This window comes from Macaca fascicularis, chromosome 7 (assembly GCF_037993035.2).
Source record: "Macaca fascicularis isolate 582-1 chromosome 7, T2T-MFA8v1.1".
NCBI classification, from domain to species: domain Eukaryota; kingdom Metazoa; phylum Chordata; class Mammalia; order Primates; family Cercopithecidae; genus Macaca; species Macaca fascicularis.
In genome coordinates, this window is record NC_088381.1 from 70,716,003 (window position 1) to 70,733,780 (window position 17,778).

Below are 17,778 nucleotides of genomic sequence, written 5' to 3' on the forward strand. Positions count from 1 at the left end.
TGTGGAAAAAAATAAAAGAGAGAGGAGTTTCAAAATTCACCTTTAATCCTTGATCAGTCTCCAGTTTCATCAGTTTATCCTGCAAAGTTACAATGAACTTTAAATTGTCCATATATTTTGATGAAAGAAATGCATTCCAGACATCTAGATTGCTTATGTGTATATTTTCTTGAGATGAAAAATAAAATTCAAATTTATAAGAAAATAAGGATAGGAATTGCTATGAGAGGAAGAATATATATATATATATGTGTATATATATATATAATTATTAGTTCAGTGCTAATTTCTTATAAAAACTGAGAGGCTAGTACTTACTTTCTTAAATAAAGTAAGTTTCATCTCTTTCTGAAATTACTAGAGCCATCTAAAAAAGTATGATCAGACATTCTGGAGTTTAGGATAGTTGTCACTATGGAAAGGAAACAGAGTATATGCCCTTGTGCCTCTTGGCTTTTGAGACTTTGAGGATAGGAGTATTGATAGATGGGAAAGGTCAAGAATCTTGTTGCTGTATCAGATACAAAGGCAAAAATCACCATGGAGATAATGGTAGTCTACAAGACACAGAGCCAGGCTGACTAGCAGTCCGTAATAAAAGAGTTGGAGGTATTCAATCCCTGATCTATTAGGATATGAATCTAAAGAGGATTTTTTATATCCTTTAGAAAAATTGCACAATATTATGACTTTGTTGGTTTTCCATTCACCTAAATGGCAACTACTGTCTGGCTCACCTATCTTAAGACTCTCAGGGCCTTTCTTATAGTTCAGAGAGATTTAGATTAAACATCGCCTCAAGGTGATAGTCTGCAACTGCAGAAAAAAAAAAAATACGAAAATCTACTTTTGGACCTTGGTGTGTCAAGCATGAGTTTTAGTTTTCTCTGAAACTAGTTATTCTCAGTAAATGTGAAAGACCCAGCTTAGAGCTGGCTTGGACCTGAAAGTTAGTAACAGATTGGACAAACATAACATTTTGCATTATTTCCTAATGGGATGTCTAAATGTCCCGTTGGAGGATGCTTCTCTTGGAATTGGGGAATAAGAAGGCGAAGGGGACCACGTATTTCCCAAAAGAAGGAAGAAGTCACACTTTCAAAAGCACAGCCTTGACCTAAGGAGAACCAATTCTGATAGCTTTTAGAGCTATTAGCAAGACAATTATTATATGATTAAAGAGCAACAGAGGGATAAGAAAAAACCATGAATGTATAATGTAATTAATTTTTCATATTCCAGCCATGAATACAGCTGAGATGAATGGATAAGATTGCTACATTGTAATGTAGTTTGTTTTATAATTATTCACCACGTTGTGTTAACATATTCCCAATAATATGATGTAACAACAGGATAGATATGTGTAATCTCTATTCACCCACAAATTAGAACACCTCTCTCAATTGTAAAATGATGTGTTAGATTATACAATATTTCTCTCCCTATTTACCCATCCTGATCTTTGAGTTGATTTGCTTTACAAGAGTTCTTTGCTTCTCTTCTGCCTTTATTATTTCTGGTATATTAATTTGGGAGAACTTTACTTCCCTATTTCCTTATCTCCCATATATCTTTAGAAACTCTGCTCTATTTCTGTTGTGCTGTTAAAGTCCCAGATTTGGTGCCATGTTTTAAGAGGATGCCAGGGTGCTCATTGTGGGGACAACTGTGAGCCGCGGTACCTGAGTATGTTTCTAGAAGGGTGAAAGGAAAAAGGAGATTCAGAAGAAATGGGATTTGCATTTGCATTTTCCTTCAGAAGTTGAAGTTGACAGCAATGATGAGCAGTTGAGGATGTGGGCTGACTACTCTGGAGGGCCAATTGTCATAAAATGAAAAGTCTCCAAACTATTTTGACAATATGCCACTAAGCAATAAGATATATTTGTATGTGTTCTTACTAGATTAGTTTATACATTTAAAAAAGTATATATGCGTTACTATACTAACATATTATGCATATAAGAAACCATGCAAAAAATGAAGACTTTTAAATTAGGAGAGAAAGATGAAACAAATAATAGTTTATAGCTACCTAATTGTTACATCTTTATGCTATTTATAGCTTAGGGCACACTAGAATTTTGCCATGGAGTTTACCATTAGATGTAGTTATAAGTAGTCTTTTTGGTAATTTTGAGAAATTTTGTTTAACTTTCTAGATCTGATTAGATTATTTTAACAAAAATGAGAATTACTGAGAAAGACCTAATATTAAGGATAAGGGGTAGGCCATGTCCATTCTGCCATTTTCTGGTCATTTTGATTGCAATTTAATTTTAACGTCAATAGATGGCTTCTAAGAAGATTTTCTTTTAAAAAGTAATTGTCTATTTTGTGAGGTTTAGTTTAATTTAGGTAATACAATCTGTAAATCAAAGTATGCTTCCGTAGACTTAAATACCTTGCCGGAAGCTAAAAGCAAAAGAAAAAGGAAGGGAGCTAGTTGTTCCCACTTCTCCCTTTGGAGACCTCTCCTACGCAACAATCAATGCTTAACTAACATGTAAAAACCGTAGAAGCAGATATAATGTGTTTTTCATACTCCAGACCTGGAATACAACAGTGATGAGTGGATATGATTGCTGCACCATCATCTGGTTTGACACATTAGGTTGACATTGAGACAGCTATGCCAATCCCCATATTAAACAGTAGACGACTTAATTTCTTTCTTACTATCTAGGTAATAATCATTTTGAGGAGAAATTCTAATATTTTCTGCCTGTGGTCAGTTGATCACTCTGCCCCTCCCATGGAGCACCTCCCACCCCTTCTGTTCCACCCCTTGCTCTTCCCCACCTTGAAGACCACTAGGCTGGAAAATAAAAAATGCCCCTCGAGAGGGAGGAACAGAAATGGGCAGATTCGTTTTTCCCTGCCTCTAGTAAAAGTAAGTAAGGGCCCTTTTAGTTTCTCTTTTATTTAGTTCCCTGTGGTCTGCTTCTTCCTCTGATGTGCACAGCCACACACCTTTTTGAATTCTTTCCCTGCTCTGGTCTAAAGTAATTTTGGTGCTGAAGGGCAGAGGGAGGGAAGCTGTGCGCTTAGAGTGGCCATGTAATACACAACGGCTGATCTCTTCTGACATTTATCTCCGCTCATGAGAGGAGATGGAACAGCTCACTCATGAAGATGAATGTCATACAAGAGCTCTGCCATCATGCATCCTTCCACGGGATCTCAGGAGAGAGATTTGGTGTTATATAGAATATTAGAAATGCTGCAGACACAGGGAAGCCTGGCAACTTCACTGCTCTGCCTTATTAGATCCTGTTAAGTGAAATGATGCACGCTCGTTGAACAGAGCCATTGTCATTATAAGATTATCTAATCCATTCTCCATCATGGCATTTGCTTATTTTATGCACCCTGCCTAAAAGAAACAATGACTTTCCAGCATATTTTTAAATACAAATGGAAATAACCTGAGTTCATAACTATGCCTTCGTGTACTTGCTCCTTGCTTCATTGAAGTCTTTATGATTATAAAAGTACAGATCCTTCCAAAGATAAATGGTTCAGGGAACAGAAAAGCAAACAAAAAGCCTTTTAGCTGTGAAGTTGCTGGATGTACCCAGCCCAGGTCATCTTTGACCCCAGATGACCAATAGAATCCAGCTAATCTTCAAGATCACTTCTGATTTTCACCAGGCTGCTTCTCCATCTAGATGAACAGCTTGAGGAGAGGAAGTTCTTTGACTCAGACTTCCCACTCATTAATGGCGTGACCTTGGGCAAATTATACCAACTTCTTTCAACCTCAGATTCTTCATCTTAAAATGGGATAATAATGGTATCTACCTAATAGAAGTGTTCTGAAGATAAAATGACGTGAGATAAAACATGTGTAAAGGTTAGAACAGTGTCTGGTGCATAGTAGGTGTTCAATGAATGCTAGCAATTATTTTAAATAATTAGTAAAAACATCTTCTTAGTGGCATCAAATATCAATGATATAAAAGTCATAGTATATGGATCATATTAACTCTCAGCTGGATTATTTTCCTTTTTTTTCTGTTATTTTGGACTGTAAGTTCATAGGCAGCTCTGATTTATGAAGATAAAAACTTCAGATTCTTACTTGCTACACTGGGCATAAGACATCTTGTCGTTTTTTATCCATTCCTAACAAGCAGGTGATATAATAAAAAAAAATTAGTTTTTGAGCTAAGCCTACAACTGGGATTAAATCCTGTTTACTATACTTGTTGTGTGCAATTGCTCTAGACACTTAACCTCTGTGAGCCTTAATTCCCATCTGTTGAATGTGTGTAATAATACTCACCTTGAAAGGGTGTCATTAGGATTGGAGATAAAATACATTGAGCAACCTAATTATTACTCCTGGCGTCTTGGGTCCACTTATTATACAAACTTTAACTGAACAGCTGCTATGTCCAGGCAATGTGGGAAGCATAAAGATAAACAGATGAATAAGCATGGTCCTTGCCACAAAGTATTGGCCATGAGAATAGGAGTGATAAGGGGGCTATCAAGGAAGGCTTCCTGAAAGAGGAAACACTTGAGTTAAATCTTGAAGGATGAAGGAGACTTAGCTAAATAAGGAAGATGGAAAGGGCTTTCCATATAAAGCAAGAACATGGGAACAATTTAACATAGGAAGGATGAACATTGCTTCTTGCCAACATCACTCGATATGTCCACATCATAACTGGGAAAAGAAAAGAGCTTGTTGATGGGATCTCAGTTTATCATGGATGAACTGAACTGTAGCAAGCCAGATGTTTCACTTTAGAGATTTATCAAACACTTGGCTTTGAAGAAGATGATCTTGGGAAAGTTTAAAGGCCTCTGCAGAGGAAGGTATGCTGGAAGTAGAGTCATCTCCTGGACAACTCCTGCTACAAGGGGGCTGCCAGGAGACTCCGGTGGGGATGCCTGACATTTGCTTTAGGTTCAGCCAGAGTTTAGACCCCAGGCGAGGGTTGTAACAGAATTTCCTTTAGCTGAAAGTCATTCTAAATAAGGTGTTAATAATATTTTTGTTTTTGGAATTCCAGCAGTGTGTAACCATCCTGGAGACGACTGGCTTGTCGGTGGAGAGCCTTTAGTCTTGATCAGGAGACTCTAACATCACCAAGCTGTGGGGGGTAGTGTGTTAGGTGAGGGAAACAGAGAGAGAGGGAGACTGTGTGTATGTGTATATATGTTGGTGGTGTGAGAAGGCAGATTTGACATAATCAAATCTACCATTTGAATTCCTTACACTTCCCTTAAATCTTGAGCCCATGGAAGCTCAAGAGCTAATGATTAGCCCATTTTATTTCTCTTTCCATTTCACTGCAGCTGTTTTTTCCTTGGAGTCCAGATTTGGTCTGAATGAGGGAAAGACATAGAGATAAATACATGGATTTTTTTTTTTCTCTGTCTTTCTTGGTCTCTCCTGTGGTTGAATGTGGTGAGGTTGAGTTTGCACAGGCTAAATGGGCTTGTGATATGACTTTAGTGTACTAATATTGCAGTGGGGAACCTAAAAAGAAGCAAGGCCCATGCCAAATAAGACCAACCCTACTGGCCCTTAGGGACACCTATTATTCTTGAGTCAAGATACAGGCTCTGTCTCCACTGTTTGCAGGCGAAGAACTGGGGACAGTGAAGCACAAATGTGCGTGTTTCCATCTGCCTTTACATTCATGAATACGTGCACATCTGTGTGTGCACCCACACATATATGCTTACAAGTGAAGCACTCTTCCACCCTTTGATTGGTTATCCCTGGCTCATTTGATTTCAACTGCTGTTTCCTGTAAAGAGGAGTAATTGACTAGCATTTTGTTCAGCAAGGTGTAAACTGAGTATATGTTTGCATGGAGGCTTTACAAGGGAAATCAGAAAGCAAATAAGAGGTAGAGCATATGTAACTTGCATGCTTTCTGAGCTACCATCTGCTTCTTTACATACTTTCTAATAACCAGAATCATAGCTTTTGGAGAAGCTTCAGAACTTTGGGGCAATCTGGCAAAGTAGACTCAATTAAGCATTGCGATCCATATCACACCATGTGGGAAGACACTCTTTTGGAATTTCTATTTCTGTAGGCACAAAGGAAATGGATTCTATTAATACAATGCCAAAAACCTGGGTGTGACAGCCACTTGGGGCTGACGTTGTTACAGGGTACCCTCCTTTCCCTAGCATGACCAAGGTTCTAGGTTGCTATGTTGACAGAAGCTGATTCAAGATAAAGGTATCAGGCCATAGTCAGTGGGCTACCAGCTTGCCCTAGTCCCATTCCTAGGTGTATAAATATTGAAAAGCCACAAAACCATGAGAAATAAAATAATAGATTTTCTATCTCTTTCTTCTATGCTTGCTTTTTGCTTAGGTAGGTAGTGGCATGAAGGTAGCAAAAAAGTAGTAAAGAATAACCTATGTTTTTTATATTTTTCAAGAACACACAAGAATAATTACCTACTATTTCTTCCCTTCCCCTTCCCTTTCCCCCAATAAAACCAAAAGCACAATGGACTAGTAAGCCAACGTTGTAAATGTTCAAAGGTGGAATTACATCTCTTGGTGTCCGGGTGTATTTTGCATTATAATGCAGCCTTGATGATAACATTTCTCAGGAAAGCCTGCGCAGCTGTCTGAGCATCAGTTGGCAGTGTGTGGGGAAAATATTGCTCGGAATGGACTTCTGGGTGCAATTTTCTTTGATACTGTTCTCTGAAGTATCAAAATTGGTTCTTCATCTTTGACAAAGGAAAATGTGCACTCTCAAGCCTTACGAAGCTGAACCACATTTGAGGTGACAAATATATTCCTTTGGGAAGAAAGCATTGTACAGTGGAAAGAACAAAGCCTTTGTAGCCAGAGAGATCTGGGTCTTAGTCCTGTATCTACCATTTCGCTTTCAGCCCTTTGGCAAATTAACTTTTCTAAGCTTTTGTTTCGTCATCCACCCGATGGGTTGCTGCAATAATAACATAAGATAACATATGTTAAATGTTGAATTGGAATTCGATATATCCTATGATTGCTGATAAATCTACTTGGCAGGTAGAGGGGAAAGGAAGGAGTTGTACCCTATGTGGTCTGGGGAGAGACAGGGATTGGGGGAACCCAAATTTGGATGATAAAGTTTATATCTCCAATGTAAACCCAGGAAAAACAGAACTGTTCACATTTTCCTCGATTTTCTAGCTCAATGACTAGACATCCCTCATTTTCAGACAGCAAAGAAAGGTTGGTAGCATATATGGCACAGTTGGGAGGCAGATGGGCCAGGCTATATGTTGCTGAACTGACTCATGAACTGGCAGTAAGTTCACTTGTACATTTCCCTTTTCTCAGTTTCACCTGCAGAAATGTTTCAAGTGAAGGCCATTGTGCCAATACAGTATATAACGCCAAGATTTATAGCATCTAGGACCCTAAGTGACCCTGCACCCCCCTCCCACCTCTCCCTTATTCTCTTCTCCTCCTCTCTCTTTAGAAATCATTATCGCCAGAGTACAGCTGCTGCAGGCGGAGCATCTGGGAAGTGCTACTATACCCTCACCTTTGCTGTCACCTTCCCACACAATGAGGATGTCTGCTACCTGGCCTACCACTATCCCTACACCTACACAGCCCTCATGGTAACTTCCTCTTTACAGTATCACTCCAGCAGGACTGAAGGGGCTCTCTGATGTTTTCCCGAGAACGTTTTGGAGACCCTGACATCCTGATTGGGGGCGGAGGAGGGTGTAGGGAAACTACGGCCTTCCTAAGGGAGCCAGGTTTTGTTGTCACTGACTTGGTGGCTTTCTATGTGTCCCATCTCCTTCCCTGGACAGAGCACAAGGCTGAGCCTTGATCAGTGACATTCAGAAGGCCCAAGTGGTCTGCAAGTTGGGGCAGGACATGGGGACATTTCTTAAGAGACTTTATGTTTAACAAGTCAAGTTAAGTATGAAGTAGGTTGGAGTTGTATGGGAAGCAAGACCATACAAGTAAACTGAAATGCAAATCTGAAGAAAATTCAGTCATTCAGAGGAATGGAGAAAGCAGGAAGGTAGAGCTTGGGAAACTTCTGAGTCTGTGTGCAAGCAGCCATGCCAGCATCTCCAGTGGTTCCAATGACCATGAGCTGGAGGTGGCTAGCAGGATCCAGAGTGGAAGAGAAAAGAGTAAGAATAAAACACTAGATCATTGCAACAGACAACCACAATCTTTTTATGAGGGAGAGTAGGAGAAGTCAGGGCAGACTCACAGTTAGGATTCCTGTGTTCCATAAGGCCCTGCAAAAAGTTCGCAAGACTATTGTGAGCAAATGGACTGCTTAAACCATGCAGTTTTCTGTCATTTGAAAAAGCTGGCCGGGCGCGGTGGCTCAAGCCTGTAATCCCAGCACTTTGGGAGGCCGAGACGGGCGGATCACGAGGTCAGGAGATCGAGACCATCCTGGATAACACAGTGAAACCCCGTCTCTACTAAAAAATACAAAAAACTAGCCGGGCGCGGTGGCGGGTGCCTGTAGTCCCAACTACTTGGGAGGCTGAGGCAGGAGAATGGTGTGAACCCGGGAGGCGGAGCTTGCAGTGAGCTGAGATCCGGCCACTGCACTCCAGCCTGGGCGGCAGAGCGAGACTCCGTCTCAAAAAAAAAAAAAAAAAAAAGAAAAAGCTGGCAAACTATCCCTTACTGCTACCATTTCGTGGATATCCTAAGGATAAATGAGCTCCAGTAACTTCTATAAAGCACTTTCATCCTCTGTGTTAATGCAAAATGTTATTAGCATATTTATAATCATATGTGTTTATATGAGTATATGTATCACTTAGCCTGAAGGATGAGCATTTTCATTTTAAGGCTGTGATAAGGAGTTGGAAAAGATAATAACCAAGAACATCTTTTCCTTCAAAAGGAATGTGCAGGTATAAATGGGAATTTTTTGCATAGAGAAGGCATATCTTGCACCACTTGGCTCACTGCTTCATGTAAGTGCATCTGTCCTCTTCTCCATATGTTGTCTTGCCTAAAGAGAGATTTTTACTGTTTTCCAGATTGCAAAAGATACACAACTAGTATTATTTGTGTATCACACTCAGAGAGCTCAAGAAGTTAATCCAAGTAATGTGCATCGCAAGCTAGGCTGTAACAAGCCACATTTGTTATAAAACATGTTTTGTTGCCTTTAGGGACACAGAACAGGCAAGATTCATGATCCCCCTTCAACAGTTGTTTTTACGGCCTTGCCTGTGAAACGCTGCACATGAAAAGTCTACTGTGGGCTGGGCGCAGTGGCTCACTCCTGTAATCTCAGCACTTTGGGAGGCCAAGGTGAGAGGATTGCTTGAGCCAGAGTTCGAGACCAGTCTGGGCAGCATGGTGAAACCCCATCTCTACAAAAAATACAAAAATTAGCCAGGCCTAGTGGCATGCACCCATAGACCCAGCTACTTGGAAGGCTGAGATAGAGGATCACTTGGGATCAGGAGGTTGAGGCTGCAGTGAGCCAGGATCACACAACTGCATTCCATCGTGGGCAACCGAGTGAGACCCTATCTGGAAAAACAAACAAACAAACAAACAAACAAACAAACAAACAAAAGCCAAAAGCAAAAAAAGTCTGCTAGGGGAGGGGATTTCTTTTTAAATATGTGTTATGTGTTTGCCTTTCCCATTGGGTAAGGGATCATGGATCTAGGACACTGTTCTTTTCACTTGTTAGAATATCTTGGACTCTGATAAGGTCCTGGTGGCCATTCGTATAAAACATTAGAACGCAAAGGGGTTGGTGAAGTTGTCTAATTCACCCTTAACATTTATAGATGCAAGAACTGAGACCTGAAGTCCCACATTTAGCTAGCAGCCATGCAGGGACAGAACATCAGCCTTTGAGGTGTATTCCTGTGGTCTTTCTACTCTCCTGTAGAAAAGTGTAGAAGAAATTCCTAATTTCTGCTCTGGGGTCAGATCAGTGTCATCGCTTGCTATTACATTCATAAGCTACTAACACATGCAGTCGTTTTATGAGTACATGTAGTCATCATTGTGTGATGATACAGACATCTCTAATGTTTGAATTCAAATCACCAACCCACAGTTTATATCTTTAATGCTGAGTGCCGTGGATGTGGTTCCCCTGAAGGATAATGTCTCTTTCCAAACATGGTCTAATTCTTACCCCAAGATGCTCCAGTGGGTTCTTGCTAGGCGCCTACAAGCTGATTCAAATTGTGTACCCCTTTCAACCTGCCCTTGACCTGATGGTACCTAGTTGTTGACCTTGTGCCTCTGGGCCTGCTTACCTTCTGGACACAGTTTCAGATCAGAACACAACGTCTAAAATTTGCAATTGGTAAGTAACTCTAAGAACCACTGGGTCGGAGGTCAATGAGGAGATGATTTCATCTTAAAGGGAAACAAAAACACACAAAAAAGAGGACTCCCCTCTCTGCACCAATCACTTAGTTTCACTGAGAGGGAAAGAGAGGCCTTGTTAATTGATGCTTATTGACTTGTTACTGTTAACAATATTAATAACTATTACTGTTACTATTAATTACAATAAGCTATAACTACTTCTGACTTTTTATTGTTACTTGTGAGCTTGCTGACTGTGAATGTCTTCCACCAGGGAAGTTTGTGGAAAGTTAATGAGAAAGAGGGATAACTTATTTCTCCTAACTGAGCAAAACAGGGTTAGAAAGACACTTTGTTACTTGAAAGTGACAAATGTGTATTCTCAATTTTAGGTTTTACATTTCCAATAACTCATGGTCTTTGTCCTCTCTAGGTTTAAGACAATAATTGACTCTGTGACTTCTCTTAAAAAAACTCTTCCTCCCATCATGGACAGAATGAGTACATTCTGTAATGCACACTAGTCATTTTTATTTTTGGACATGTCCTGAGGAGAAACAGTTTTTCTTCCAACAGATCAGTGATAAATTAAATGTGAATGATACCCCACAGGGAGAATTAACTGTATGTTACTTGGGGGTTATGGTGAGGGGTAGAAAATACGTTTCCATGTGGAATTCATAATTTGCAAGACTCTTATAATATGGATTACATTTAATAATTACAGACATTTTTGTAGCAAAGGACTTGTGTGTTGGATGTTTTTCAATGTGAATACAATTTTGAAACTTTCAAAATTTTATTATTCTCTTATAATAAGAAAATTAGTATTTGGTTCTTTCAAATGGATATTTCCAGATGCTTGCCAGTAAGTCTGTTGGATAATTTTTCATATTATAGCATTAAAATACAGCTAAAAGAAAGAAATACACTATTGTAATTCTGAAGCAAACAAAAAAAGCTCTATTTTAATCAGTTGTATCAAGTTATCAGTAATTGTAATGATTGTTAAAGTGTTAGCAATACTCGTTAAAGTATTAGAATTATGTTATAAATAGCCCCTAGGTAGCCAGTAGTATTGGTTGCAAATGGGGCCCCAAGAGAGTTTCTGATGAATATTTTAGGAGGTGAAAAATTGGGATCTCACTGAGAACTTATAACTGTGTGAAATGACAACAGACAAAAAAAGTGGTCATTAGTAGAGTCCATGGATTGGGAGAGCTTAAGGATCTTAAAGGATAGAGTAGAATTTTTATCAGACACATATACCCACTGTGGAAGATGTGAATACTGTTATCTCCAGAGGCAGAGGGTGGCGGGGGAGGGGGAAGAGAGAGAGAGAAGAAAGAAGAAAGAAAAGAAAAGAAAAAAGAAAGGAAAAAGAAAAGAAAAGGAATTAGAATGTCACATGCACAGTATCTTATAAAAGACTCAGAATAAATGAAGAGTTTAAGAAGTGTCAAGTGGGAGATGTTGACTTACATGTGGCAGATCAAAGATGCAATGAACAGGTCATAAATCAGCACTGTCAGGTAATCAGTAGACAGAGATCCATCCTTGTATAGGCCAAACAAATGACAGACCCCAATAAAGGTTCTTTTTTTTTTTTTTTTGAGACGGAGTCTCGCTCTGTCGCCCAAGCTGGAGTGCAGTGGCCGGATCTCAGCTCACTGCAAGCTCCGCCTCCCGGGTTCACACCATTCTCCTGCCTCAGCCTCCCTAGTAGCTGGGACCACAGGCATCCGCCACCTTGCCCGGCTAGTTTTTTGTATTTTTTTAGTAGAGACGGGGTTTCACCATGTTAGCCAGGATGGTCTTGGTCTCCTGACCTTGTGATCCGCCCGTCTCGGCCTCCCAAAGCGCTGGGATTACAGGCTTGAGCCACCGCGCCGGGCCCCAATAAAGATTCTTGATGGTGAGGAGGTGAGCATGGAAAACCATTCTGAAGGAGCCAATATGTGCATGAATGGTAAAGTCTTTGACAACAAGGACGTCTGAATTCCCTAAATACAGGGTCTTGGGCGCAATGAAAGAAAGTTTTGAGGTCAGACAGACCTAGATTTTGGTCTAGGTGTTGTGTTTCCTTGCTGTGTAGCCACAGGCAAGCTATTTAACTTCTCTTAGCTCGGTTTTCTCATCTGTAAAATTGGAAACAAAAAAGCAGTGAACTACATAGGCTATTTTCAAGGTTAAATAGTTGCTAATTGGAAAGTTTTAGCAAAGTGTCTACATCTAGTAAGCAATACTAGATGGTAACCATTAAAGCGTTTATTATTTTTTGTGATGACGTGTGATTATTTTCTCTGTTGGACTGATTGGAAGATACCCATTCCATAATTCATACTAAAATTAAAAAAAAATACAAATGAAAGACCCCTCCTCAAAAATTACAAAGGATACTGATGGTTTTCTTGGAGTAGTTGATTATGATTATTTTTTTCTTACTCTTTTTTCCAAATCATCATACTATAGCTTTGCTTATTTTTAATGGACAAGGAATATTAAAACTATGAGTAGTTATGTAGAGACTAATTATTTCTCACATTTTTAAAGTTAAGTCCCTTTAAGTTTGGGAGCATAATATTGGCAGACTGGGACAGTTTGAGAAAGCTCATCAGAACATGCCTGCAGCATGTTCTTGTGGCTTTTATTTAGCTTAAATGTGTTATTTGTTCTTGTCTTGTGATAAGAAGTCTTTGATTCTCTGATGAGTATGTTAGGTAACAACTGAGATCTAGGCAGGAGACAAATAAAATAGGCTATCTCCTTCGGAGTGGACTTTCTTCTAAATTAGGGGAACAGAGAGTGTAGAAGTTTAGGGGATAACAATAGAAAATGAATGGTTTTTGAGTGCACAGTGCTTCTCACTTTATCAGTAGACATCAGCAGCTTACCCTGCTGAGGTCAAGGAAGTCTTTTATCGAAGTTTTAAGGGAGTAGTTGATAAAGGAAAGGGAGACTGAGGACTCCTGTGGAGAGACACAGGATGAGGCCGCAGGCTAAAGTTATCAGCTTGATATTGTTCACAGACAGGATTTTCTTTTAAGAAGTCAATCTCTCTGGGGGTTTCTACAATTGCCTTGAACTCATTCACATTTTTATAAAGAAACCCACCCATGTGGCTTCCACAGGGCTATAATTACAGTCAATTGGCACATGCATTCAGAGGTCCTACTTTTCTCATCAATGATCTCCACAATATCCTATTAGGCATAACTTTTCTGGACCTGAGATGGGAGATCATATTTAGGAGAACAGGACAAAAACATTTTTGCAAAAGGAAATCCAACAGAAATTTATACTTGGTTTACTTCTAGCAATCTTTTATATGACTGAAGCCAAAATAATCCCCTAAAAGTAGAAGTGTTAGATACTTGCTGGACTTGATGGCAGGTCCAACAGGAGGGAGATTTCATTGAGGGGTGCAGGGAGATGGATCCATGAAAAATTGCAGTTTACAGAAAATGAGTGACATGGTTTGGCTGTGTCCTCACCCAAATCTCATCTTGAATTGTAGCTCCAATAATTCTCATATGTCGTGGGAATTAATCGAGTCACGGGGGCAGGTCTTTCCCATGCCGTTCTCGTGATAGTGAATAAGTCTCTTGAGATCTGATCGTTTTACAAAGAGGAGTTCCCTTGTACATGCCCTCTTGCCTGCCACCATGTAAGACATGCCTTTGCTCTTCTTTCACCTTCTGCCATGATTGTGAGCCCTCCCTAGCCATGTGGAACTGTGAGTCCATTAAACCTCTTTCCTTTACAAAGTACCCAGTCTCAGGTATGTCTTTATTAGCAGCATGAGAATGGACTAACACAGTGAGCTTAAGCTAAAAGAATATTAGGCATTTGTTGATTTGTAATATTATTGTGGAAAATGTAATAATAATAACAAATTAAAAGAGAACTCATGAGAGAAGAAAACTTTCAGGCTTTGCCTTCTCCCACATTTGCTACTTGGGAGCCTGTCCAGCCAACACTATTTTGAAGGACAGTGTTCGTGTGCCCTATGATACCTTTTTGACTTTTTGTCTCTCATAGCTAATAGTGCTTGGTGGCTTCTATAGACCAACCTTCTGCCTAACCTGCTTCCCCGTATCTGATTTGTAAAATCTAGATTTTATTATTTTTTTAAAGTTTGATATCAGGCACCAAAGAGCTACGGCTTAATTGTAATATCACAGAATGATGATTACTGCTTTTTGTTTTTCATTTATTTGTTCCCCCTTTTCCCTTTTTTCTTTTTCTTTTCTTTTTTTTAATTTATGATTTTTATTTCATTTTTAATTAACAAATAATACTTGCTTATATTTATAGGGTGCAATGTGATGTGTTGATACATGTATATGTTGCAGATTGATCAAACCAGACTAATAAACATATCTATCACCTCACATATTTATCATTTCTTTGTGGTAAGAACACTTAAAATTACTCTTTTAGGGATTTTGAAGTAATTCAGTATATTATTATGAGCTATGATTACTATACTATGCAATGGATGACCAGACCTTATTCCTATTGTCTAATTGAAATTTTGTACCCTTTCTCCAACATCTCTCCATTCCTCCCCTTTGTTTCCGCTCCTCCAGGCTCTGCACCACTATTCTACTCTCTACTTCTATAAGTTTGACTTTTTTATATTCCATGTATAAGTGAGATCATGTGATATTTGTCTCTCTGCACCCATCATTTCACTTGGCATGTGTCCTTCGGGCTCATCCATGTTGTTGCAAATGATAGAATTTCCTGTTTTTTAAAGCTGAAAGGTTATCCATTGTGTATGTATGTATATATGTATATGTGTATGTGTATATATATAATATATATATGTGTGTGTGTGTGTGTATGTGTGTGTCACTCCATCAGTGGGCACTGTGGTTGTTCCCATATCTTGGCTCTCGTGAATAATGCTGCACTGAACATAGGGGTGTAGACAGATATCTCTTTGATGTACTGATTTAAGTTCCTTTGGATATACCCAGAAGTGAGATAGCTGGATTGTATGGTAATTCTATTTTTAAGTTTTTGAGGAAACTTCATACTGTTTTCCAACATAGCTGTGCTAATTTACTTTCCCACCAATGGTGTTCAGGGTTCCAGATCCTCACCAGCACTTGCTGTCATTCATCTTTTTGATAATAACCATTCTAACAAGTGTGAAGTGGTATCTCATGTGGTTTTATTTTGCATGTCTCTGATGATTAGAGATGTTGAACATTATTTTTTGTGTGTGTATCTGTTGTCCATTTGTATATCTTCTTTTCAGAAATGCCTATTTAGGCCATTTGCCCATTTTTATAGGGTTGTTTGTTTTCTTGTTACTGTGTAGTTTGTGTTCCTTGTATATTTTGGATATTAGCCCCTTATCTGATGTATGATTTGCAAATATTTTCTCCCAATTTGTGGGTTGTCTCTTTGCTCTGTGAATTGTTTCTTTTGCTATGTGGAAGCCTTTTAGTTTGGTGGAATCCTATTGTCTATTTTTGCTTTGTTTGTCTGTGCTATTGGGGTCATATTTAAGAAATCACTTCCCAAACTAATGTCATGAAGCTTTTTCCTTATGTTTTTGTCTCATAACTTTACAGTTTCAGGTCTTATGCTTAGGTTCAGTTGATCCTTATATAAGGGATCAATTCTCATTCTTCCACATGTGGATATTTAGTTTTCCCAACACCATTTATTGAAGAAACTGTCCTTTCCCCATTGCGTGTTTTTGGTACCTCTGTCAAAAATCAATTGACTAGAGGTGTCTGAGTTTATGTTTGGCCTTTTGTTGGGAAAGCTTCACCATTGGCAAGGACCCATGTGGCCACAATAAAATGTAACAAACAGATTTAATGAGAGAGAGAGAGAGAGAGAGAGAGAGAGAGAGCAAGCTCATAGAGATAATTCAGCAAGACAGTGTTTCCCAAAACATAGTCTGTAGCACTTCAGTCTCTTGAGATGTTTAGAGAAGAAAAGTTTAATGGTCATCTAAATTTATGAAGCACTTGTACTAGTTTTTCTTCTACCAGTTCACAATGCATATTGAAATATTAAAGAATCTGAGAAATCTTGCATCCACGGAAATATTTTCATTTTCTTTAACTCAACATTTTCTAAGCACTTTGGCTATGAATTTCCTGCCTCCTCCATCTCCTTGTTCACACCACAGCACTTGCTAACACACTACGGGATATATTTTGGGAAATGCTGCAACCAAGTTTCCCTTTCTGGCTTTAGAGCCCTGGAATCTTGATAGTAATTGTGAAGCAAGTTACATTTAGTCTGGATTTTGGTAATAAAGAATACTGAGAGCAGCTTTCACTCAAATGTTTATAAAAATCTTAAAAGTAATTTGTTTATGATCACAGAGACTATAATCTGAATCCAGCACTATCCATGCCTTCTTAACTAAGGAGCTGGAATTTTCCTTTTCCAGGATGACTTAGAAACATGACTGATATTCTGATGGAGACATTTCCATTCTTCCTCTGTGCCATCTCTCCTGGGATACCCAGATGTCTACTTCTTATATCAGGGCTTTAGTTAATAATTTAATATTGATTTTTGTAACCTATTTTGTAGGTTACAAAACCTATTTTGTAACCTAAAAAAATTCCTTACCGGAATTTTTTTCCAGTAAGCTTCTTTTAAGAGGGTATTTTCTATTCTCTAGTGGTTATTTTATTTTTGCTGTTTTGAAAACCGTTTTTATTTAAGTCTAATTTCATTTAATTGTCAGAAAATGTGATTTGTATAATTTCTGCTTTTTTGGGGGGAAGAATCTAATGAGTTTTTAATAGCTGTATATATGATTAATTATTGCTACATTTCCATGAATATTTGAGAAAAAATTTTTCTCTGGAAAGACAAAATTTGACATATGTCTACAAAAACAATATTGTTCAAATACCTTATATTATTAGTTTTATGCAGTTGATTTATTCAAGACCCAGGTGCTATCTTAAAATCTCCCACTCTGAGAATAATTTTTTTCTCTTTCTTTTTTTGTGTTATATATTCTAATCCCATATTATTTGATTCTTAAGATTTATGAGTTTTATATGTTCATTGTGAATTTTGCCCTTTATCAAAATAAGATTTTAAAATCCCATTTAATGCACTTGATCTTGAATATGGCTTCGTTGTATATTACTATTGCCATGCCTGCCTTAATTTATGTTTGCTTATGCTTTTAGTTTCAATATTTCTCCTTTAAAATGTTTGAACAGAGGCAAACAAAATAAAGAGATAATATAAGAGCATTTCTCATACACATAATTTTTTTTTCCTTTCTCTTTAAAAGTACCTCTTATATACAACATGCTGTGGGATTTTAAAAAGTAATCCAAGTTTTTGTCATTATTAAGGCTGATTAGCCTGTTTATACTTAAACAGTTTTTACTGTTACTTGTCATTTTGGTTTCATGCTATTTTCCATGCTTCACTGCTGTTGTCTCTCTTTCTTTTTTCTTA

The 17,778-nt window shown here is 38.4% G+C and overlaps 1 protein-coding gene across 3 annotated transcripts in view; it reads left to right on the top strand.

The window, feature by feature from the left end:
• AGBL1 (AGBL carboxypeptidase 1) overlaps window positions 1-17,778 on the top strand; it is a 947,782-nt gene that overhangs the window by 196,362 nt on the left and 733,642 nt on the right. For all 3 annotated transcript variants that reach the window (XM_065548375.1, XM_015453343.4, XM_015453344.4), the window contains exon 16: window positions 7,463-7,607. In XM_065548375.1, the coding sequence (XP_065404447.1) occupies window positions 7,463-7,607 (145 nt within the window). The remainder of the gene's footprint in view (window positions 1-7,462; window positions 7,608-17,778) is intronic.